The following is a 26,582-nucleotide window of genomic DNA, read 5'->3' on the forward strand; positions in this document are numbered from 1 at the left end:
CTGGACAGGTGCTTATTAAGTAAGAGAAGAGAAAAAACAATCCTTCAGCTGGTTTAAAGAGGGAAATGGTATTCTGGGATGGATTGAAAAGTCGTAGCTGAGTAGGCCTATGCTGAAATGTTGTTGGGGTTCTTCCCAGACTCATAACTCAGAAGCCAAGAACCATATGCTGCGGAGCTTTGCTGTACTTCAGCTTGTTGTTTAACTTTTCCAATCAGCCTGCACATATTCATTTGTTTCCCAATCGGGTGAGAAAAGACACCCCGCATTAATTACACTCAGGATACTCCTGAAGACAGGTGTTTATAGTATTCTATACAGCAGCTGATTTTGTGTCTGATTATATTTACGTTGGCACCGACAACATGTTTGTTTCATCTGATCTCATCTTTCATTTTGGAGACACATGTGATTTTATCAATTGTGGCTTAAATTTCTTTCCAAACCTTTCCCTTCCCACATAAACAGGAAGATTTAATAGAGATTGCATAACAGGCAAACTAGTGGATAAGGACCAATGACTTATATCCCCATTTACTGTCAATGTTGATTCAATTAGTGTTTAATTTGCAGAATTTTCACACATTCCAGTGCTTATGAGGCACAGGTGTCTTTGGAAGTTTTATTGTCAGTTTGTTTCAGAACAATGCTATGCAGTTCATCCCCAGAGGGCATCTCGCATGGACTTAATCTACTATCCTGGTCACGCCGTTTAGCTAGTCTTCTGTACCTGGCCATGTGGTCTTCCCATCCTTCACACAGTATTAGAGCCCATTAGCAAATAATCTCATAAGCCTGTTATTACCACAAAAGCAACCTCCTCCAAATAAAAGGCCCTGGAAACCCAAACATTCAGTGGAGGATCTGCAGGTGTGTGCATGGACATGTAAATCACCAGATAAAGATCAGACGAACCTTGGCTGTCCACTTTTGGTAAGGTGTGTAGCATGTCGCAGTGGATGCGTGCTGATGCCTATACATTGTTTGTCATATACATTTCTGCCGTCTCTACCATCCTGGGCAGTGTTATCATAGTAACCCTGAAAAACATCGGCGTTTGGTATCATCCCGATGACAGGTTTACAACGGGCTTTTCGGCCCCAGCTGATTTACAGTAAGGACAGTGAAATCAAAGCTTGAGTGTAGAAAACGTTTTTTTTTCTCCTCTTCAATCACACGCATACTCACCGAATTCCACAAATTGTCTCTCACACAAAGCATAACAGAGGACATGTGAGCATGACCACCTTTTTAAAAAAAATACAGCTGTGAATTTGAAATAAAGTCCGTCCTTCCTGCCTCTAGAATAAATGGGTTTGGTTTGGGTGGAGGTCACACTCTTGTCACAATTTCCTCCATTCCAATTTTCCTTCTTCCAGCTTGAGCAGCGGACATAAATCAGGCCCTTTAGCAGCATTTATTGTGCTTAACGGTAGTTATTCTCACGCTCTGTAACACAGCCAAGGCTGCCGAGCAATGAATGTCAGTGGTTGGGTTTCTCAAGTGTAAGGAACACAGTAGTGCGAAGGAAAGGTGTGTGTAGAGGTATTTGTCACCTCAGAGAAAAGGTCTCATATTGAAACTATCATCATTAAGGCTCCTTTAGCTGCAGCTTCACTCGTCTACATCCATATCCTGGCTGGCATCTTGATTCAGATGCTCAGTTACTACAGTCTACCACTCTAATGCACATGAGGTTGTCGGTCTACTTATTTCCTGTCCTTTGTGTTGACTCCCCTGACATTTTACTGTGTCTTATCTCCCCAAATCAAAACTTTTTATTTAAGAAAGATAGATTACGACGATATGGCCAAAAATAATATCAAGATAAAAAATGTATTATCAGTCAATATTGATGATTTTGACAATTTAAAGATTGATTTTTGCTCAACAGTGAAAGATGTGGTTTTAAACTCCTTTAAGAACAGAGAATGACAATCATTTGAAAAATGTGGCAAATCTGAGGTGGATGTTATATGGTGTTATACTACCTCACTGTGTTTGCACAATGCATAAGTAAGACATCCATATACATTGAGCCTTTGTTATATTGGAATTGATGAAAATCATATATAGATATATTTTTCGTAGCTGTTTATTTAAACTCAATGAAATTCTATTCAGCAGTAATCCCTATTTAGTAACTTTTTATTATATTGTATGAAGAGTCTTGTTGGTAAATCTAGGCAAAGACACATTTCTACATATGTTCTGTACAGTTGTTCTCATTCAATATGGCCTAAGCATTTGCATAGTTACTGAATAGATCCTAAGGTTGTTTTATTGGTTGTGATTTTAATTTGACTTGATGGAATGCACTCTGCATCATACCCACCTTCGTTTCATGTTACCCAATTGCTTTGGATGTTACCTGGGTTAAATGTCACTGGATAACCTGACTTATCGCTCTTGAACTTTTGCACTGTACAAGCTGTAATGTCCTGTCAGCAGAGTGGTTGACGCAGCTGCATTTCTCCCTGAATCCCACACAGCCCACAGTCAGCTGTCGGGGGGGACCTGGAAGTAGAAAACTTGAATGATCTAAGATGAGATTTAATACCTTTGTAGCATTATAATGTCTCCCCCCATTTTGGATCCTGAGTCCATGTCTCGTTTTTAATATTGAAGATGGTGTGTCGACACGGAAATCATCAGAATCCCTCGCTGCCTTGTTACATGCTGTTGTGATGTCCTGTTCCATCTTTTCATTATGCAAACTGGAAAAGGTTAGAGGGATTTCTGGAGAGAGAAAAAAAGCATGGATAAAACAGATAGGACATAGCTGGGCATTACATGAAAGCAAGCCTGCTGTAGAGGCCTGCGCAGTCGGTGTTAAAATGGGCTTTCATGTCATCGCTCACAGCAGAGGGCCTGTCTGATCTCTCTCTGACACTATCTGTCTTCTAAGTTAATCTGATGGAGATACATCTCAGTACCTCTATTTTCTCCTTCTCTCCATCTGCAGAACTCACCATCTCCTTTCATCCTTGCTATGCTAGTTAGAGCGGCTGGGATGTCACGGCAGAAATATGTGATAAAAAGCAGGTGGTGTGATCCATCTGATCACACATGTGATTTGACAGTCTAATTGCTGAGGACACACTTTCCTGCCAGCTCCCTTCGGACCACTCCACTGAGGGTGGTGCTTACTGTTGCTTGGAACTTAAATTGTCAAATATCCCCCGGAAACGGCTGTAATGTGGAATTGAAACAAAAAAAATACAGTTGAACACAAGGATAGCTTTTAAAATTAGAGCTGGAAATTCCTTTTTAAAGAAAGTGGTACTTTTGAGGAAATTTGTTAAGTTTGGAGCTCTAGTTCATCTGTCTGCTACACCTTGCAATTTACACAACTTTCAATACCCATTTTCAGGTTTCATGATATTATAGAGCAGAGTTAATGTTTAAAAGTGTGGATTTAAATGCAACTAAGATACCAATACATATTTCAATCCTGTTAGTGGAGACAAGATGATTTTTTGGTTAAAATTTCAAAAAGGAATCACTGGAGAATCATAGACTGTCATGTCTGTTACGGTGCTTATTTTAGTTTTTCTTTCAAATATTTATTGGGGTTTAAAATAATGTAAAAAGAAGGAAACCAGGAACTAATAGAATCATATTAGGTGATGTAATTATACTTCCTGTTTTGACCAACTTCCTCCTACTCTTCCAGGGGATCTGGATGTCCTTCAGGTTAAGCTCAGTGCATTTAAAAATGCACTTAAAAGCATCTTCATCATGATGTCACCGTGAAACTGTGGAGCAGCAGTGACACGGATCCCCAGGTCCTCCCACAGAGTCCCTCAGAGTGAGGCGAGCCCCCTTTGGGAGAAACCTCATTATTGATGTTTACATTCATAGTCTGAACATAAAGCAGGTGTGATATCTGGCGTGGACAGCTCTGCTTTGTGGCCCCTGCTCTCTCTTCCTCAGCTGTTGCACTAATGTTGAGCCTCACAACCCTCTGTGCTCATATTTTGGATGGCAATGCAATTTTTAAATAATCATCACAAGTTACAGACTATCTTTCCATCTTCTAACTTCTAGCCAATCGCGAGCAATAAAAAGGCCATCACATTTTCCTGTTTTTTTTCTGCAGTGTTGGGGAAAATTGCAGGAGAAAATACTTTAGTTTGATCATTCTCTGTACTTGATTACGTATAATGTGGATCATATGCAATACCAGCTGCATTGAAAACTATTTCAAAGATGAAAACTAAATTCTTATGATGTCTTTTGTGCAGTAAATAGTGAAAACTCTTTAATGTCAGATTTTGGTTTTATTTGCCCGCCATCCCACGCTGTGTGATGCTGCATGAACAGAGATAAAAAAAATGCTCTGTTACAACCCTAAATTATATTTTGCTTCTTTATGGTTTCATGCTACACTGAGTTATTGTGTGCTTGCCAATACTGCGGCTACACAACTACCACAGATGTATCATTGCTGTCCCTTATCTTCCTGATTTTCTTTATTTGCCCGGCTCTGTATTTAGAGTCTGACAAATCCTGTAATTTGCATACATGTGTTGTTTATTTTTATGTGGTGTCAAAAGGAAATGGTTTTGGCCTTATCAAAGTTGTTTTATGCAGCTCAGGTTTTAACTGTGGATGGCTGCCAACGAAACCGAAGCCCACCTGGCTGTTTAGATGTAGTGGAAGAGAGCACACACCTGATAATTTCCTCTTTTTTTCTTTCTGTCTCTGTCAGAGGAAGCGTTCGGCGCCCAACACGAGGTTCTGAAGGAGGAGAAAGAATCCCTAACTAAGCTGCAGAAAGAATGCACTGCCAAGAGGTATGTGTAAACCTGTAATTAGCTATTGCTTTATTTCTGCATCGAAAACACATTTTTGAAATACATTTATACCATTGCCGGGGGCCCACTGAATGATGTGACCCAGTGTGTTGCTCAATGGTATTGAATTGTGATGAGATTACATCCTGCACTCTGCCTCCCACCTTGCTCTTTCAAAACAAGGGGATGTTTTTGTGGCTGGCGCTGCCTATTTGTGTTCTCAGAGTTTGCACTTTGTGCTAAAACCCCTATCAGCCTGTGTTTTATTTGGCCCGTGGGGAGATGTGTGCGGATGGTGCCGACTCTGGATACAGCTTTGTTTGTCAGGGGAGAACCTGGCAGCCCCAGAGAATACACCAGAGCCCCAGTGAGGCTGACAGGGCCCACAGACCCCGCACACAGGAAATGAATACAGAAAGTTCTACATCTGTCCGACTAAGAGATATCAGTTTTTTGGTTTCTCATCGAATTTTTTAATTTTCTATAATTCATTTTTTTTTTTTATTATTTAATTTTTCTTTTTACTATTAGCAAGGGAAACGATGTGTAGTCACACAAACCCCTTTTCAAAGCCTGTCACCATTCCTGTTTACCACTGACGGGAACAGGATTCAGTCAGATTGTTAATCAATTATTGTTTAATTTACTTTAGTAGATATTATTTGATGTGATTACTCGTTTTGAAAATCTAAAAGTACTTCACTTTGCCTTTCTCCATTTACACTTGTATCTGTGAATCTGTAATCTGTATACAGCGTTGTATCTAAATATGATTTTGACCTCATTACGTTTACACCTGTTGTTAGTGTGTGTCTCACATTGAGATCTGATGAAGATCTGATTGCTCTGTCCAGCTCATGTCATGTCCTCCTCATTTGTGCAGGTCCACAAAAATATTAAACAACAAGAAGAAGAAGAAGATTGTGTTCTTGTGTTTGCTTGTTGTCTGTGGGTGATGTCTTCACTCCTTTCTCAGGTGTCTTTAATAACTTAATGCCTTGCGAAAGGACTGATTCCTCCGTTGACTGACTAACGGCTTCAAGCTGCCTATCTTGTTTGCACCAACGTACTTGTTTTATGTGGACTGACGACACAATTGCATTTACTCTTGTGTTCATTGTGGTCACAATACATCCCTGACCACCTCCGGAGCTTGTTTGGTTGATTCCCAATCCTGCTTTATGCATCTTGGGTGCATTTACAAATGTAATCTCATGTGGTCAAGCTCTATCACACTGCACTATGATCACACAAATCCCATGTTAATGCCAAGTTAAATGGGGTATTTTTCTGGGAAGTGAGTAACCAAAATTGCCCTCAAATTGTTGTACACATTTGTAAATATAATTTTTGTATTTGTAGATCGTGTTATACAGATGTACAGCATGAGTCTGATTTCACTTCATATGTTTCTTGTTTCTTTTCCCACTTATCATCACAACTTTCTCAAAATCCCACTAGTGTGCATCCCTGATGCAAATAACACATTTTATTGATTTTTGAAGCTGTAAAAATGTAAATACAATTCTTACAGGAAACCGAAAAACGTACCCTTCATTATAAATAGCCTATGCAAAAGTCTTTGTACCTTACTTAGTTAGTTCTTTAAGGGGCCAAATCCCTAAATACTAACATAGCTGTGTCTCACTTCAGAGGCCACCTTCTTCATGGGCTGCACAGTCCGAAAGGTTCACTGCTGTCTAGCAACAGAGCTCCAGTTTGACACAACAAAAAGTTTAGTTTAACTGTGTGCCATGAGGTAGTTGGTTCAGTTGAAGTGTGATGCTGAAGCATGAGATGTCTTATCGCTTGCCGTTACGTCCTTGAAAAATGGTTTATCACTTAAGTGCAATAAACCCTGGGATAGTTTGAGCCCGAGAAATATCCACTGGTTGGAACCTTTGTTTCTCGTAGGATAGAAGGACGCATTTGTCAGCAGTGTTTGGAGGATCCTTCGAAATGGGCGTGCCACTGTCACGCAATCCGTCTTCAACAGCAGCCCTTGAAGGATGCAGCCCCTTAATTGAGACATAGCTCATAGATGATATTTGAAAGCAGCTCCACCTCAACCAACTATGATATTAAAATGCTGCTTCATGCATCATTAATAGATGTGAATTTTCCCACAGAATGAGTTCGACAGTTGGCTGTTAACAAATCGGGTAATGCACTTATTTACTTCTCAGCAGAGAGCAGGATTAGAATGTCTACACCACAATCATATCTTAAATATGAGGATTTGGGCAGTCGGTTAGCTTAGCTGTGTCAAATAAGAACAAAATAGATTGTTTGGATTGTACTTGAATGTGAAAACATTTCCCCAAAACTGAATTTGCTTACTTCTGGCAAGTAATATGCACATTACCACAAAGTTTTTTATTTATGACTGGCATACAAAGGGCCGTGGTGGGAAACTTTAGTTAGCGTGTTTTAGGAAAAGGGTTTGTAAAGGCCTCGCATCATTGTTTAGCCAATTGGAAGTGGCAATTCCTGCTGGACAGATGTGTTATTTCAGGTCAGACTATCATTACACACCAATCAGTCTCCTCTCTTAGATACACAAAGCAGCCGCACTCACGGAAAGGGTAATGATAAGAGACTGCTAACCACAGGCAAAGCCCAATAGGATATTCATGTGAAAGGCAAGGAGCGTGACTGGGAGGATACATCACATTCACTAACCATTTTTCCCTCAAAATCTCTTTTCATCTGCATTTAATGATAAACTCTTACCCACAAGCGGTGTGTAAGTGTTGGACAGGAGACCCGAGGGAGAGATTCACTCACACACACACACACACACACACACACACACACACACACACACACACACACACACACACACACACACACACACACACACACACACACACACACACACACACACATACACATAGACACACACACGCGCCATCCAAACAAAGTTACTCAGACATATGCAGTCACACAAGCTTATTTGTGTACTTTTTATTTATTGTTAAAATATTCAAAAGCTTATTTTAGCAACACCTACCTGTAAATACATTTTAATAACATGGTGTTATTAAAGAAATAAGTTCAGATTCAGAAAGTTTTGAAGCGTGATGAATTTAATAGTTCAATTGATCTGTGCTAGGTGTCCTTTTTAATCTGACTGCCATATATTTACTTTAGCCTAAAGTTGTCTCAGGGTTCTTACTGAAAGTATTTGTCATCATCACTACTTTGTAATTTATACATTTATTTTCTTCATCTTTCACACTTGACTGAATCATATGGTTGTGTGTCTCACACAAAGAGAATATTTCACTATACTGAAAACACCATATACTCGTTCTCACTCTGTGTAACATAACTCAGGCCAAACCACAGCTGACACTGACAGCTACTGGGGCAAACACAGAGACTTTCCCACTTTCCATGGGTCATAATTGCTGAACATCTTCCAGCCTGTTTTGATAATGTGACAAGCTGGGGTTGATGGACCCAGCAAAGCTAATTGGGGCTGTCCTGTTATGGATATAGAATGGCCAGTAATTTGGCAGTTGTGTTATTTTACTTGGGTTTTTTTAACACTCAAACTTAATATAACTCAGTGCTGACTCAGTTAGCACTCTTCCAAGCGTGGCCCAGACAGAAAGCAGACTGGCCTCAGATTGACATTGACCTGCTATCAAATCACTACGCAGCATACACACTGTCTCCCTGTTCTTCGTATTTTCCATTAGCACTGGGTCCCAGTGGAGGAATAAGCACCCTGGATGATTTCGACAGCTTATTTCAATTTTTTCGCCGTTTTTTTTTAATCTAATTTCGGAACTTTCTCTAGTCTGTCCTTTGTCCGCCACTCTTTAACTGCAGCTTTTATCTCATTGTGTCGTCCTTGTGTCTGGTTTTGTCTCTCCAGGGAGCAGTTCCTAAAGTCCAACGCCCAGCTCACCTTCCGCTGTCGTCAGCTCCTCTCTGAGCTTTCCTACATCTACCCCATTGATCTGGTGAGTTGGGCCAGATTGTATGCTGCTCCACAGTCATCGCGCTTCTCTTAAACCTGCTGCTCTCATATACAACTAAAGTTTTTAAACGCTGACACCACTAAACAATGACTTAATGATTTAAACCAAGTGCAGGTGCCGGCACAGCTGGTGTTTTTTTTCCCATGCAGCTTTTCATCTTGTCTGGGTCTGTTTCTGCTGTCTGATCATCTTTAATATGAAACCTCTTATTTATATTCCCAGGCTAATCAGTCAGATTATGTCATCTGCGGAGTGAAGCTGCCAAACTCTGAAGACTTTCAAGGTAATTCAGTACGTGCCTGCTTGTTTGTCTCAGGGTTACAGGAGGATAAGGTGTGATAAGGCGTGCAGAACAATTGTTATGTCTCAGCTTTAATGCTTATTGAGATGTTTGTCAAAGCAGAACATCTAAAATTGGAAGGCAGCTGATATCATAGATACAGTATCTATGATATCATTTTTGGCCTCTCAACATGGCAATTAGGGCATTATGTGCATGAATAACAAGTGTGTTGTTTTAATGCTTAAAAGACATAATGACATAATTGAATCATCAGTCATGAGCCACTATTTATACCTGCCAGGAAAGATTGACAACCTTCTTCAATATGACTAGTTCAACCAAAAATCACAATTCCACCCACATGACAACATGTTTACCCTCATTCAGAAATAGCTGAACACCAATTAAATTACGTTCCTAGGGCAAAGACAGTATTAGAATGATAATTATGAGTCACACACATCTTGCTGGGTGTATTTTTGCTTCTTTAATTATGATGTTAAATGTCAGGGGGTGTCTGAAGGCTGGGTAGCTTGTGTGTGAACATCCTTTCTGATCTCTTGCTTACTGCTGATGGAGCATGAGCAATGTCTTGTATGTGGTTCCCAACCCCCCAATGAGATCCACAAAACCCTCATGTTTTCATATTAAAAACACAGCAGGACATAAAGTGTAGTCAGCCGGCAGGTACAGCCGCACAGCTCTTGTTATCATTTTTGCTGGTGCAGATAAGAGAAGGGGTCACGCTGGATGTGTTGTGATAAATAGAATACGCTGTCACACCGAGGGGAAACTTGATGACTTCATGACTTGTCAGTTTAACAGGGGGGCCTGACTGAATGGGTGGTGAATGGTTCGCCTTGGTCTGCAGCACTTGTCTGTCATGGAGAACACACGGGTCACTGTCCATTCAACAGTCTCTCACTCAGCTTCCTCACAGCTGGTGAGACCAAGTGGGCCTCTGAAGCTATAACTCAAAAAGGGCTGTCCCGCTCTCCTCCGCTCCCTGCTGTCCCACTCCACCTGTTACAATTCCTTTAGGAGCACAGACGTGCAGCAGTGACAGGAGTGACAGTCAGCCCTTTTGTGTTGGCTGCACTTGTTCCCATGTTTCTTCTGCCTGCGAGCCCTGCACAGGTGGACACTACACATTGACTAAGCTACTGAGCATGTGCTGTGGGATCAGATCAAATTGGCTAACGGAGAGTATAATGTACTTACTGCAAACTAGCTTTAATAATACTCTTCAACCTGGTCAAGTGACTTGTCGCGGGTGAAATGCAATTCCAATTTATATTCACTCTCCAACTGCTGTGACCACTATGACCAGACCACCCTGTGTGTGACGGCTGTGTCGCCGATCTGCTGCTCCACGTGCTCGCTCACACAGAGATCATGTCCGCTGTGTAGCTGCTACGTTAGGATTCTGGTATCACCACTGTATCTAATCGAATACAGAAACATAATGGAAGACTTGAGTCAACAGGAACCCTATAGTGCTTTTACGTTGAAGCAGGTACATGAAGGGTAGACAGATAGACATTGACACTGCGGTGAAAGATAATTATTACTGGCTATTTCGCTCACCAAGACTCACGCAGGCGGTGTGGCTGCTGATAACATGGGCACCAAAATGTCAAGCAAGATGTTCCCCAATGAACTTTAGCAACACATGCATCTCGTGCGGCCCGGATATTATGTATCTTGCAAATGCCTGCACTACATGTAGAGTCTTATATTATCCCCCTGCTGACCCCTGCTCTCATTTGAGTGAGGTCTGTCCCAGAGAGAGATTGTTCAAGTCCAGAGCTGCCTCAATGGGTGTTTAAATCGGGTTAAAAAGGCCTACAGGGGAGGATGTTCCACATTAAGAGACCAGGGTCGAAGTTAGTTGGAGTCCTTATCCCAGTGGGGGTCAAAGTGGAACAGGATGGCACTGAAGTTCATCTGCGCCTTACATTTAGCTAAGCCATACCTTGTCAGCTCAGCCTTACCAGGTACCAACAGTCTCCAGTTACACCCTTGGGTGTCTTTTCTAGTAGCATGTCCTTTACTTGACCTAATATTCTGGTTAGAGTGACGCATCATCCGAAAGCACCTGAGGCCAGGAAGCTGTTTACTAAAGGTACTTTAGCTGCCATTGAGTGAAAAGATGCAGGAAGACGAGTGATGCAAAGCAGGCTTTTTGTGTTAAATTGAAAAACACAAAGTAAGAACCAAGGAGTTGACCACTCAATATTGTCATAGTCTATTATTTCAAAGCATTGAGATAAAAACCACTGTGTTAGGTCTTTGCCTGAAGCAGTGTCCTGCTGCTGTTGGAGAATGTGAAACCACTTAGTGTGTAGTCTTGAAACTTTTTTTTCCTTTGCTTAACGTGGGATGGTTTGCTGTTTTGTTTCCCTGTCAGAACGTTCACAGAAGCATCCAGTCGCCCTCCCTTAGAGTTACTTGGGCTCAGAGGGGATTGTTCCACGTGATGCTTTACTTTCCCAAGTGCACATCTCATAGGAATGATCCCACTGCAGCCAATGTTTTATATGTTTGTATGTTTTATGCTATGTACGCTACGCCACATTCTGTATCGCTTTCAAAACACTTTCCCACATGAATGAAAGTCCGCTCTTCCTCCTGTGAATGCTTGGCTACCAAGAAATCGTCAAAGTTTATGCATTTGTGTTTGGATCCACAAGAAGTGGACTTGGTTTATGGAAACACAATTTATGAAAGTACATTCCAAACCTAAACATGCTCAGTAGTTTTTGTTACAATAAAAAAGTGACTCTTGTTGATGAAAATGCTGCCACTTTGAATTGAATTTACGTTGATTGATTTTCATTCGTGTAGCTTATCCTAAAGTTTCTCTTCTGCTCTACATAATGTGTGACTCACTGGCGCCGTCGTTTTTACCTTGTGTCCGGCAGCAAAGGAGGACGGGAGCGTAGCAGTCGCCCTGGGGTACACAGCGCACCTGGTCCTGATGATCTCGTGCTTCCTGCAGATCCCTCTTAGATATCCGGTGATCCACAAGGGTTCACGCTCCTCCATCAAGGACACCATCACCGACAGACTCACGGAGAAGGAGAGAGAGTAAGTCAGGCTGAATATATGACATGGGAAAAACTAAAAAGTCTACTCTGATGAAGATATTCTTTGGTGACTCACAAGTCTATCTTCTTTGCTGCATGATTCTTATTGACAACTGAAGTGAAGAGTTTTGGTTTCTGCCAATTAATGATAGAGGAAACTCTCATGTGGATGATCTTATGGTTTACTATAGCTCTTAGTCAGCCATGTATGGACTACATGCGTTTCCCTTTCCCCAAAATATTTGGATCGCTTCTACTGATTTATTGACCTGAAGAAACAGAAGAAAAGCAAACAAATTGTACACGTTTTTTACTATTAACTTTTACTGGACATTATTATTATATTATTGTGTGCATGTATATGTGCATGCATGCATGTGTCTTCTAGTTATACACTGATTTCTGTTCCCAAAGACTTGCAACACTGTATTCCACGATGTAACGGCTAGTTTGGCTTCGAGATGTTCACCTTCTACAGCGTTACACAATCTTAGTTTCTATGTGACATAACTTAATTTATCCCACACTGTGACCACAGGGTTTTCATCAAGCCACATTATGATCATTTCAATTTTTTGATCAAATAAATCAGCTTTTACATTGGCACTGAAATTGTGCAACATTCTGAAATGCTTGCTTTGGAAATTACTTTAACTATATTAAATTTAGAAAAATATCAACATCTCATCATCTTGTAATTTTTGAAAAAAAAAAAAAAAACTTTCTCTTGATTCCAACGTTTCCCTTATTGCCAAAAAAAGAAATTCGATGAAAATGCATTTTCTTTGTGTGGGCTCTCAACTGTTTGTACATTTGTTTTTAGAGACAGTAACTGGGTGTGTGACGTGATCTAGTGCCTGTACGTCCATCCATGGATGCCTTTTTTAGATGTACTTGTGTTGGTCAGGATGGAAGTCGTTTCAGGTAAACTAGATCACTGTGACTGTAGTAATAGTAGTTTGCTTTCTATGCAGTGGAGAGTACGAGAGAGATTATATTGGAATATTTGTCTTCATCACATCCTCAGCTGCAGCCCAATACATGTTCCTGCCTTCAACCGGTGGATATCTTTAAAAGCCTGAAATACATTTACATATTTAATTCATATAACTCTTTTGTTGTTCTCGTGAGGTAGCACAAATTTTGTATTATATTACTTGAACAATCAATGGAATAAAAGATAAAATACTTGTTTGCTAATGTAATTGATAGGTGCAGTGCTACTTTCTTGTTTCTTTTAAGGAACTCTACGAACCTGCAGAGTCTCTGAACTTGAAATTATTCTTTCTGCACACAACTACATTCCAAATGGAGACCTTTATTTTTTACCACCATTGCTTTGATTTGATAGCCTGGATGCAAGACGAACTTAGCCCCGCCCACAACATTTGAGGTCGGGAAGTTCGGTCTGGAGTCGCTCCGTTGAGGAGAAATTATGCCCGACCGGGCCAATCAGATTGTCAGGGCGGGCTTTATACGATGATGGACAGATGATCAACGGTAACGTAATCAACCACGTCATCAAAGTGCCCTTGGGTTGAATTCGTTTTCAACAAACATGCCTGCCATCAATATAGTTTAAGATCGTTTTTCAGTGTGTTTCCTGGTGCGATACACTCGCAGCAAGCGCAAAAAATAGACTCGACGCCGAAACGATCGCTGCACGGCGCGAGGCAGCCTTGGCGCAGCGCGGTGCTTCAGCCTCCGGTGTGACCCGCACAAAGGTTTAACATGGGAGTGGATGGGAGCCAGCTGTTATTTAAGGCTTGACGCTGCGCTGAAGCGTCGCATCGGCATCGCTTCAGCGTCCGGTGTGAACCCGGCGTTAGTAAATAACTCACAATGCGTTGCTTAACATACGTCACATACTACGTTGCTCTGATTGGTTGTAGGTCTATCCAATTGAGCGAAGAGGAATTTTATTTCCTGGTCAGTTGAAACACGCCCCATAATCACAGCCCAATGGAGCGGTCTCAGACTCACATTCTGACTAGAATTGTGAGTCTGACAACGTCAGGCTATTGATTTGAAGCATCCTCTTGTGTTTTCAATGTTGAATAATTTGTTTCCTTCGTCTCACTTTGCGTTTTTAACAGCAATGTGTAAAGGCTATGCTTTTTCTTATTTACTATTATTTAAATACTTTATTTAGATTATATTTTCTTATTGTCATCCTGTTTTAATGTTCCATGAGTGAAGTGCTGTCTGGTTGCTGGCACTCTTTTGCATTTTTGGAGCTTCACACCAATGCATCAATACAAAACACACTCTCCCCAACACACACGGCAGTAGTGTGTCTTGACTTGAGCTTGACTTCTGGATTCAGAGGCAGAGCCAGATATTAGGTGTTTAGACTGAGCTTAGCAACCACCTAACTTGGAAAGGACGTGCTGTCTCCTTCTTCAAGCTGTTTTGTTTTGCCCATGGTAACAACTTAAAGTTCCCCCTTGTTCAATTTGCTCAGGTATTAAGTGAGTGAATCATGAAGCTGCTGAGGCGGTAAATCGGAGTGCCCATTATGTGTCTCTATCACACCTGAAGGCTCTAACCAATTGGCTTCCTATCTTCACAGCATGATATCATCTTTCTTGAATCAAGCACTCTTAATGACTGAAAAATACCATGTTGACGTAGAGAGCAGCAAATGATAAACTGAGGATCAAACCTCACTGGAGACTTTTTAGGGGCAGTTTGTGTAAGTCATGAAGTGTACCGGCTCTGTAATTACAGCACAGGCCAATGTAATGAAATTATTATTTGTATGTGTTATGGTTTTGTAACTATGCATCAAGTCAGAATTAAAAACCCTGCTGGGTTATGATAATTGCAAGCTGGGGGCAACCATGCTCAAGTATGCACCTTGCATGGATCTCAGCATTCCACACGTGCAAGACCCCCTTCAATAAGTGGGAGAGTAGGAGTCATGAAGAGGATTATGTTCTAATCAGCTGTGTTGCTTATAGTCATGGTTGAATATGATTGCCCCCTAGTTTCAAGAGGTACTGCTGTAGGTTCAAAGCAAAACAGTTACCAGTCATGTCCACGCTCGTCAGCTCTTCACAACACGGCTTTGTTTAGCCTGGAAACGTGACCAGTCAGCGAGCTCACGTTTACACAGAAGGCTCCGGCTCCCATTCATACAGATTTGAATCCATCCTGACATCACAGCTTATCTTAAATGGGTTGGGTTAACCCTAACTCCTGATTCAATGAGTGAATGAGCGGCCAATTGGAGTACGGCTGAGGCATTTTCGTTAATATCCAAGATTGCTGCAGCTAATGTGGAGACTAAGGTGAATCCACTATCGGGAGGGTATCAAATGAACAAGAAGCTATATTTTGTACGCTGTTTACACTTTTCAGTTGCACGTTTCATTCCTCCGATTGGTTGTTGGTAGTAAGGCCTTATCGATACCATCTGTCCATCTATTTGTTATTTAATCAATCATATATACCGCTTATCCTGGTTGAGGGGGCCAATCCCAGCTACCATGGGGCGAGAGGCAGCGTACACCCTTGACAGGTCATTTGTGTAATACAGGAAAGCATACAACTATTCACGCTCATATTGACTGCATGTCTGCGTGTCTTCAGACTGTGAGAGGAAGCCAAAGTACCTGGAGAAAACCCATGCAGACAATGAGGGAATGCTAACTCTACACAGAAAGACTCCAGAAAAAGTGAGAAATCTTGCTCTGAGTGCTAAACACTGCATCACTGGGCTGTTTGTCTCTACAACTTTGGAAGCACTTGTAGGCATTTGTACTTTTAGCACTGAGCTATCTGCTATGTGTTTCAGACGTCTGTAAAAGGCTCAGTACAGTGAATCTACACTTGAAAGCCTCATTTATGTCAAATTGGTTCGGTATAACGAGTCTGAAATCATCATAGTACTTTGGATTCTATCCTCATCTTATTCTGTGTTGATATGCTTATTGAATAGCCAACTATGGGTGTTATGCTATGGGGGTTAATAACTCTTTTGTTTACCAGTGCCACTTTGTGCTGCAGTCCCAGTCTGAAACCAGTCACTGCTTATTAGGGATGGGCATAATTAATCGACGATCGATTAATTGATCATTAAGAATTTCGTCGATTGACATTATTTTTTCATCGAGGAAAACTATTGCATGTTCGCTATGTGTCGGGAGGTTAGAATATCCGAGCTGCCCTGAACGCAGCACAGCAAGGATGTTAGCAGCTGGAGCAAGCAGCCCGGTGCCAGCCTCCGCTCCACTGCTCAGCTTCATGTCCGCACACGGACCCTCAGTCTACGCGGAGGGGAACCCAGACAGACACGGGTCTGGGTGAGGGGTTCCGGGAGTGAGGACGTGACAACAACAGGACTGAGAGGTCCTGTCAGCGGCTAGCTGCTGCTCGCTCATCGGGGCTAAAGAGTACAGCAGCGCATATTTTCAGAGGTAACCATTGAACGGAACCCGTTTAACTACCACAAGAGTTGTTCATCTTGTAATAAAGACCTCAATGAGGAAACACGCTGTGTTTTTTCTATTTTCACTGCATTTTTATATAGCCTCTAAATAGTGAATTTGAATTCAAAAATATGAATTATTAATCGAAAATCGATCGTTAATTGTCCTGACGATCGATTAAGAGTTTTTAATCGAATGCCCATCCCTACTGCTTATCCTCAATCAATGCACGTAGGAATGATGTTCAGATGAGCCCTGACTCTTTCACATCCCAATTTGTCTAAGCAGACAAACAGCTGGGAGAAAGTGTGTGAGAAAAAGGGACACTATCAGACAACACTGTGAGTGAGCGGCCATCTCTCTGTGTACGTTATTATGTCATGACAACAGCTGGAGAGGCTCCCTGGGAGTCACTTTACACATTTCCACTCCTACTATGCAGGATATTTACACTGGCATCCAGCAACAAAAAATAAACCTGCAGGCTGTGTGGCTGGTGAACAGACACGACCATCCAGCAGCACCCTTAGGTGTCTTGGAGTGGGGCCAAAAACTCCAGTTAACTTTAACTCCCCCCCTCCACATGTTTATGACCCGTGAGGCCCCAGCGGGCTGCAGACACACAGCAAAATGATGTGTGGCAAGACGGAAAGCAACTAGCTGAGCTCTCAAAGTGTACAGAAAAGGGGTGATTAAAGTGTCGGAAAGAGGCAGCCGCTGGTGATAAGTGAGGTGGCTTGGGATCCGTTTCTCGAAGTGTGGCAGGATTACCAAGCATTTAGTCAATTATAAGGGCACGCACCCAGGAATTTTTTGTGATTTTTAGTTGTGTGTTGCACTGTAGGCCCCTGTTGAACGGTAATTGTCCTAACCCCCTCTTTTGCCATGCGACGACTCCTGTTGCTTTTTTAGAGTCACACATCTTTTAATGTAAGGCTCAGTGTTCTCGCCTATTTTGTGGTTTTAGCGCAGAACCTGCCGATACAAGTTTCAGTAGCTAAAATATTTGACCCAATTATGATCCAACACAACAGTCCCTCTTGTTGGTCTTTAATAGCACTGGTGACATCGGAGAAAGAAAATGGGTTTATTTGAGTGTTACAAGCACAGGACATTCAGTGTGGTGTGAACAAATATGAATGTAATTGACTTTGACCAATATCACTTTATTTCTTTCCACCTGGGCTTAGAATAATGGTTGCCTTATTTCTTATAGCTTGGTATTTTGCCACAAGAAGAGGCATGTGTTGGTCTGAAAAGTGTTACCATCCAGCACTTGGACACAGACCAGAGTCTGAACCTGGCCCTGGTAGAATGTTTGACAGTAAGGTGTGGAAGATGACCCCCCCTGTTTGGCTGACCGTAGGATGTGGCCTTTTTGGGGGTCTCCAAATCCTCCTCCTCCCTGTCAGAGAGTTCTCTGAAATCAGTGGACTCTAACGGCATGTTGCTCCCACATTTTGTCCTGCAGAGAGCACAGTTCCAGTGTTTCTGATTGCCTGGGGGAGAAGTGGGGCTATGCGATCCAGATGTCCAGTGTTTGATTGAGACCAGAACACAGCCATTAAAAAGAGAGCGCTGCGTCATACAGTCTTTCACCCCAAATTGAGGCAAATCAGTTACTGTAAAATGTACTGTCTTTATTATTGGCTAAAACAAAATCGGATGTAAGTGGGATTTACACATCAATGCTTGGTTCAGTAAAAAAAAGCGTCTGGTGGAGGGCTGAACTTTGATGCCAGTAGAGGAGGGCTAGCTTATGACCAGAGGAAACAGTCAGCCCCAAGAAGAGAGGTTATTGTTCCGGGGATTCAGTGGTTTCATGGAGCATGTGTATAGAAGGAGTGAGGGGATTACACCCAAACTACCCTGTCCGGCCCTGGGCTGCACAGCAGTGACAGGGAAAAGCACTTTAAACCTGTAGGGCATGATCCTGCTCAATCTTCATATAAGGACACAAAAGTAGAGTTTGTCAGTCATTTCAGAGGGAGTACTTTCAGTCTCATCCGCATAGGTATGTGACATTCAGATCGATTTGATCTGATCTGCAGAGGTTTGAAGATATCTCTTCTGAGAAATTTGCTACTAATACTGTACAATGGGTATGATTGGCATTTTATCATTTTCACCTGATAACATTCACCTTCTTTAGATGTTTCCTCACAATATGTTGTACTATTAAGGACTGAAAATGTATAGTTTCGGGTTTGGTGCAATCTCCTGTATAACATGGAAATTTGAAAGGCGCAATTGTGGTTTTATTGTCTCCCACTGTACGATAAGTCTTGCTATTCAAGATGTGTCGTATGCACATGTTTGGTAGTGGTCCCGTTACATAGTTACTGTACTCTTCATTGAAGAGATGACAGATGCAATCAACTCGGGAGTCAGACAGCTGAAATCAAATTTGAGTCAAATAGCTCATTATTTAGTTCTGTATGTCAACTGAAAAGACACCAAGGGACCAGACAGAATGTTTACTTGCCTTTTTGAGGTTTTCTACCAAATCACTCAAGGACAATGGCAGGAATGGTCTGTTTATCCCTGTTCTGTCCTTGTCCATACTTCATTAAAACAATAACAAGAAACATGTGTGCTGGACGGCTTTCTGAAGGATGCAATAGGTTGAAAGGAAAGACTCAGCCAGCTGTTAGCATTTAATAGCATTGTATCCTTGCTCATTGACTGAGAAATCAATGTACATGTCACAGTCTTTGTGTCTTCATCAGAGCTCGCCCTCTTTTTAGCTATGAGATGACAATGTTAGTCGGTGCGTCACTTAAGTTCCTAACGTAACAAAGTGCTGTGAATTTTGAATATTTGGCATTTTTATACGTGTCAGATCATTAAATAAAACCATTTAGCTGTTTTTTACCTTTCAAGGCGGCCACCACTGCCGTTAGCTATAACGTGTGTTGAAATTTTGGCCCACACTTCTTCAATTTGTTTAATTCAGCCACATCAGGTTTTGTAGAGCATGAGCTTCTTGTTTAGGTCTTGCCACAGAATCCGTATTGGAATCAAGACAGCTCTTTGATTAGACCACTTCAAAACCTTGGCAAATGTGAGACAAGCATTTGTGTTATTTTTCTGTCGACTGTGGTTTGAGCCTTACAACTCTCCCAAGGATGCCTCTTTTGCCCAGTGGCTTTCTTATTGTGGGGCAAATGAGACCTGCAGTTCATTCCATGTTCATCTTGGTTCTTTTGTGACCTCCTGGATGAGTTGACGAAACGCTCTTGGCAAAATTTTGGTTTGTTTACATTTGTAGATAATGGCTCACACCATGGTTTGTTGAAGCCCCAGAGCCTTAGCATTGACTTTGTAACTGTTTTCAGACTGAAAGATCTCAATTTCTTTGTTTTGCACCTGTGGTTGAATGTCTTTAGTTTATGGCATCATGTGTTGCTTTCCTTTCAGTCTCCCTCATGTTGCCAGACAGGTTCTATTTCACTGATGTTTAGATTGAACAATTCTGCCAGTACGCATGCCTCTGTGTGATATTAAACCCAAACATAAATTAAATTTCTGACAGCTTGTTCTAAGGCTCAGTTTCTGACTAAGTGCTGCATGCTTCATTGAGCACCTTGATAGTCTCACAATATGTATATAGCACCTGCTTTATAATCAAAGAATATATGGAAATCTAATTTTCTGTATTATGGGACCTTTAATTGGTTTATGACCAAATAGCTTCAAAACTAATGACATATCCACTAATGCCCTTTATGTAGCCCCATTTAGCAGCTTTTGAATGCTAACATGTTCATTTAAGATCGTAAAAATAAAAAAATATCAAACCTGCTTAGCAGCAGCATGTTTGCGTTGTCACTGAGCAGGAACTGACCAGGCATGGCTGTGCCTAAAGACATCACAGTAACTGTAAAGTCTTAGCCCTTTAAATACAGCTATGTCACGTTTGTGAGACTGCTTTGATGTTAGATTATTGATCCAAAATATGCTTTCTAATTATTTGAGTGTCAGATCACAGAAACTGTCATTGGGGTTGAACTGATGTTCTTCTTTGACTAAGTTTTGGGCAAAAGTGAATACAGCGTATGGTCCTGGTCAGACTGCTCATCTCCAGCTCTGCTTGTGATTAAAACAATGGCAGAAAACAAAAGAATAGGAATGAGAAAATTAGAGGGTGGGGGGTGGGAACCGGGGGTCAGCGGAACCCTGGATATTCTTAAGAGCCGTGATGAAAACCCAGTGTGACAGAGTGAGCAACCGCCACATCACTCAGGAGACACTTTAACGGCATAGACCAAGATGGCGAAACAGTTATACGGGGTTCTTAAGTGCAGCAGTGGTCATTAAAATAGCATTCACTGACAGATGCTCATTGTAATCATTTCTCAGATATTGAAAATTACAGCTCACTGTGATTTATATAGTAACCACTGCCATAAGGGCCTTGACAGTTGCAAGGCAGGTGTTTTTTTTAAAAGCAGACCAAAATGATTTATGAGCCTGTGCTGTTTGAAATTGCACATTAAAGACATTGTGAATCCCCCCCTCCCCCTACCAACATAGCTTCACCATTAAAACGGACGTGTACTGGACAAACCTGGTCTCCACCATGTGCAGAACTGTTGTTTTGCACATTATGGAGTATTAATTAGGATGTCTAAACAGGCAAGCCAACACATGTGGAGACCTCAGCATGTGTATACATTACAGCAGGTCAGCCAGTCACTGGGTCTCTTCCCACCGTATTCTCATGAACCTCAGAATAGCCGAGGACGACCACCCACCTGCAGGTCTGTGTCCTCCTTTATAATCCTTTTAATACAATGGACCCTCAAGGTGAAAGAGGGGCGTAGAATATACACGCGTAAACATACATGCTCGCTAGTCTGCACAAGAAGCACGGAGATCCTGTGGCCATGTTTTTCTTATACAATGTTGTTAACAGGGCTGCCTGAAGAGACGACGGCTATTACAACTCAAGGAAACAGGGCTGAGGTGGACTCAGCACCCTCCATTTCGGCTCTGTGTAATAAAATACAAGGCTTTAACGAGAGCTGCATAGTACCTTTCACCTTTTCCATTTGCACAAATAGCAAGGGGGCCCTGTAGTGCAGTCCAGTGGCTCAGTGTCGACACTGGATCTCCCAAAGATGTAAGAAATATAACTCAACAGGGGTGTGTTTTTATTTCAAGAGTTTGACCGGAAGAGAAGTGCAACAAACTATAACTTGATCTTATCATTGTAGCTGTATGTTTAATGGTTGTTTCCTCCCTTTAACAAGACTACCTGCTTTATACTGTATTTGAAGGTTGCCAGTGTAGAGAATGGGTGTCTAGACGCTGCAGTAAAAAGAGCTGGCAGGCCAGGAGTGTACATATTCTCACTCGTAAAGACAGGGGACTTTCCTGTGAGATGTAGCTTTTGTCTTTTTACAGTTTCATGCCTCCACACTTATTAATTACATAATTTGTGTCTATAGGCCATGCCAGCACTTACATGTTAACTAGCCCACCTTTTTAGGGTAGAAAAAAGAGAAGAGGGATTGTTTTTTATGACAGAGAAAAAAAAGTGACAGATTTTCTTCTGCTCTGAACTCACTGTAAATTCTTTTTCATCTTTTTGTCCAGGGCACGCAGAGTTGAATATTAGCTAAATGGAAGCAGCTTTCATGTTTAAGTAATCAGTCCTTTAGATGGACACTAAAGTGAGTGGGTGTGTTGATTATGGTTGCTTGTCATATTCAGTTTGCTGTGTTAGTTGTGCAGACATGACCCGTCAGCGGAGCTGCCATTGAGCTGGGCAGGAGAGGGATGTGCTTACAGAAGAAACGGTTTGATTGAAGAAAGTGAGAAACAGGAGGAGGACTGCTGGGAAAGACATGATTTGATTTGATTTGAATGTACAACTCAATTTAACAAAAGACCCAAACTGTATCGCACACAAGGTGCAGGAGGTGAAGTAAGTATGACCTCATTTAAAAACATGTTGTTTTCAGCCATTGGGAAAGCGCACGCAGGGCTACAAACAGTACAGCTCTAGCATATGTGTTGGTCTTTCTGGTTCGTGCCTGTTTATTCTGGAGCCTCCATCATAATGGACTGACAGCAAACTGATTTTGGCCGGCATATTCTTTCAAGCCTGTAATTTATTTCATCCTGTTTAGTGTTTGTGTTGCTGGCTGTGGGATAAAAAATGCCGTTCTGCCTCCTCTCAATCTGCCTTATAGGTCTGTCCCATGCACGCACCGCTGTTAAACCAAAAGTGTTAGTTATGGTTATTTGTCCCCAACATTGTTCCCAGAGGTCCCCACAGTTGACTTCGGAAAAAAGAAACATAAGGAGTTTTAAAAGGGCTTCATTATGAGTCTTGCCTATGTTTTGATAGATTGTCCTAATCTCAGTGGGGTAAACTCTGACGTATTAGATAATACATAAATCAACGAAATGTGATTCACGTACTCCCCCTGAACGTTCTCTCTTCCCTCCATCATCAGAGTTCCTCCCTCGATCTTCCCCACTGCTGTTTAATAATATATTTGACTTTACTGGACATCCCCAGGAGGAATTCCTGGTGTTTGGTGAACCGGAGTCTCTCCAGTGTGATTTCAGACACAGCGGACAGCGGTCATTAATCACTTTGCTGTGACGGAGCCGGTGTGTGTACTCATGTGTTTGCGTGTGTGTGTGTTGGAAGTGGCTCTGTTTTCCTTTTCATGCGTGTTCATCATCAAACAACTCCTATCTGTTAGCAGAGAGGTGATATTGGGAATGCCAGCGGCGTGAGGAGTATGCTTATTGTGTTGTTCTTCCTCTCTCTGTTAGTTATTTCCTGGTGCTAAGATATAACCTCTGGCATATTGCTTTCTCCATGGGGCCCTGGCTCCATGTCGGGGATGTGGAGGACCAGCAAGTGGCTGGGTGTGTGGCCCTCAGGCCACTGTGTCTCACTTTTTTGTTTGCAAGTGTTTGCAGCAACATCCTGTTAGAATTTATTCTAGGGCTAGAATGATCTCCATCTGTGGGGAGTTTACTTCAGAGTTGCCGTGTGATGTGTGAGTGAGAAGGTGTTTACAATGAGCACTGGGTCACAATGTTATCGGAGATCTACAGACAGGCTCAGATATAAAGTAGGACTAAACTAAAATGGATTGAACCTCTACAAAAAAAGAAAGATAGACCTTTGTTAAAAATAGTCTGTAATAAGCTCAATGGCAATGTTGTACATCATAAATTCTGAAATGTAGGTGTCATCAAAGATTTGTTTTCTGAGTCTCATGCCTTTAGCTTGCCAAAAGCACATCTAAATCAGTACATGAACATGCCGGGTTATAGGGCTGTTGCCAATATAATCTCCGTTCACGATCAACTCCAGGTAAGTACCAGCACTAAGTTTATTTTCTGCTGGATTCTCCCACTGCCTCAGGCACCTATAGGTCATAGTAAGAGGGGATGAAGACTCATTTCCCAGGGGCACACACACCGGATGGAGGTATGCCGGATGCTAATACTCTGCAATACACACACATAATGCAAAGAATTTTAACACATGTGCACATTCTGTACAGAATACACATCTGAACACATATTCTTGTTGTACTGTCATATTGTAATAGTGGCATGGCAGTGTCTTGTGCAATTGGTCATACTAAGGATAAAGCTTTTTTGTGTTCTAGTACTTTGTCTCTTTCTGAAGTCCTCCTCCTTCAGCTTTTCTATTTATGTCTGTATGAGAAAGTAGAAGAAAAAAAATATATGTTTCACTGGACTATCACCAGTGGTAGTAATGCAATTTCTGTCATATGAAAAAGTAGGCTTTTAGAAAATTATTTATGGAAGTTGCAATAAAACAGAAGCATCAAGGTGCTACTCCAAACACAATTCTGTGCCGTTGTTTTGGCATAAACACTAACACAAGCTTTATTAATCAGTTTTCAGATGGAAAGGCTTATTTTTATAATAATATTTCCTCTGCTTGTTGTTTCCATTTGCCATGGCCTTTTGGCAGCAACAACTGTTGCAACAAGAAGAGGCAGCATCTGTTTATTTGACTAACAGCGTGAATGCTCAGTCTACAGTATGTGTATGTACGCCTGTGACAGTACTTGACCTTGGTAGCACTTTACATGTTTATTGTTGGATTTTTGCTTTTATAAAGACCAGATGTCATCTTCATGTGTAGAACTGAGTAGTGAAACTCTTATTAAAGAGACATTTTCAAACCACTATTTCAGTGTTTTAATGAGAGGTTGAAGGTGCTTTATGTAAATGTTCACTGCCACTGAATGTAGTGTAATGCTGGCGGGTGGTTGTGATGGTTGCTTGCCAAGAGTTTCAGCCATTTTTCCTTTACAAGAGGTTATATACGGACTCTGAGCGGTGTTTCTTTTTCATTACTGATTGTGTGCTACAATGACCCACTGTTGAAAGCCACCATATGGGCGAGCCTGGCATTTCCCATCTCTTAGCCATGTAGCAATAGTAAAAATATTAATAGCCATATAAAAGCGAGACAAGCAAGAAAGTTAATTGGATTACAATTATATGCTGACTCTACATTTAAGGTGACATATATAGAGAAGGAATAGTGCTTGATAAGGCAGAATATTGTTGTCCTGACTCATGAGATACGATTATTGATATGCAATATTGATATTTGCTTATATATATATATATATAAAAGCATCATAAATTGTATCAATACACTATATATATAAATATGATGCTTTTATACACAAGACAGTATTTATACACAAGACACTGCTTTGTACATTGTTTTATCTCAGTCTGTAAAACTGACACCTAATTGCAGTGAATAAATGCAGTTTCTGGCGCTTTACCTCTTTAGTCCGGCCTTTTCCCCCTTAAGGGGCATTTGGCTTTCTTCCTTAGTAAGACATCGTTATATGATTGTCTGTGTATCATAGGATCGTATCGCAAGTAACCTTTTCGATTCCCACCCTTTGTATTAATGTAGAGAACTAACCGATGCAGACAGGTGTGTGTGTTTGTGTGTGTGTGTTGTCAGACTGCTCAGTCTGTGGAGCTGCTTTCCCAATATTCTGTATCCTCCTCAGTGGGAGAGTAGCAGACGTAAGCGCATAATGACAGGAAGGGATGAGTCCAGCCTAACGTTCCTGGTAGCAGAGAACTTTCCCATTCTGAAAGTCAGCATGCTCCCCTCTCTATCCTACCCCTGCACCCAGGGCTATTTCTCTCCCCCCCCCCCCCCCCAATCCTTCCTGAGCACTCCCTGTGCAGTCCTAACTAAGACATCTGACTGGCACCGATGGGACTTTCCCACCATGCTGAAAGGAAAAGTTCTCTTTGTTCTTACTGAGAGGCAGATGGACAGGCTGTTTGGACGCCTCTGCCCTGTTTGATATTTCAGTTTAACAAGATACGGAGGTGGCGTCGCTGGGATGGGATCAGAGACGCGTACCCAGTTTCTTCAACCATATGCAAGTTTTGCCCTATGTAAACGCCAGTGGCTACATGAACGAGGACTTTCAGGAACAGGATGAATTCATTGCCTGTGGCAGAGGCAAAAAGCTACAGTTGTTTGAATCCTTCAAAGAAGAATTAACACAGAATGAACCACCTATTTAATTTCTCCATCCCATATTGACTTTTCCACATGCCTATATCTACAGTATATTGTGTTATGCATGTGATATGGATGTAATGCTGTTGTAGAGTTAAATATGCTTAGTTGGCTTTCGAGTGTTTGTTTGAAGGGTCTTAACACGATGCTTTCAGACTCTGTTGGTAATGGATCAAATGGAGTAAATCACCTGTTCCTGTTGAATGCTAAGTTTTTCCTTCCCCCCCATCTCTCACAGATTCCCCTTGTACCCGAGAGGAGAGCGGTTTCATTTTGAATATGGGGTCTACCTACTCAACAAAAACATTGCCCAGGTAATATATGAACACAAATCCAGCACATAAATGTCTTCCACTAATGTTGTTATTGAACAATGAAAAAATACTACAACATACAACATACAAACCCACTT

The 26,582-nt window shown here is 41.6% G+C and overlaps 1 protein-coding gene across 2 annotated transcripts in view; it reads left to right on the top strand.

Moving 5' to 3' along the window:
- uvrag (UV radiation resistance associated gene) overlaps positions 1-26,582 on the top strand; it is an 88,445-nt gene that overhangs the window by 28,914 nt on the left and 32,949 nt on the right. For both annotated transcript variants that reach the window (XM_062406196.1, XM_062406197.1), the window contains 5 exons: positions 4,715-4,799; positions 8,686-8,773; positions 9,014-9,074; positions 11,999-12,164; positions 26,409-26,484. In XM_062406196.1, coding sequence (XP_062262180.1) covers positions 4,715-4,799; positions 8,686-8,773; positions 9,014-9,074; positions 11,999-12,164; positions 26,409-26,484 — 476 coding nt within the window. The remainder of the gene's footprint in view (positions 1-4,714; positions 4,800-8,685; positions 8,774-9,013; positions 9,075-11,998; positions 12,165-26,408; positions 26,485-26,582) is intronic.

The sequence above is a fragment of the Platichthys flesus genome, chromosome 15, assembly GCF_949316205.1.
Source record: "Platichthys flesus chromosome 15, fPlaFle2.1, whole genome shotgun sequence".
Lineage (NCBI taxonomy): Eukaryota > Metazoa > Chordata > Actinopteri > Pleuronectiformes > Pleuronectidae > Platichthys > Platichthys flesus.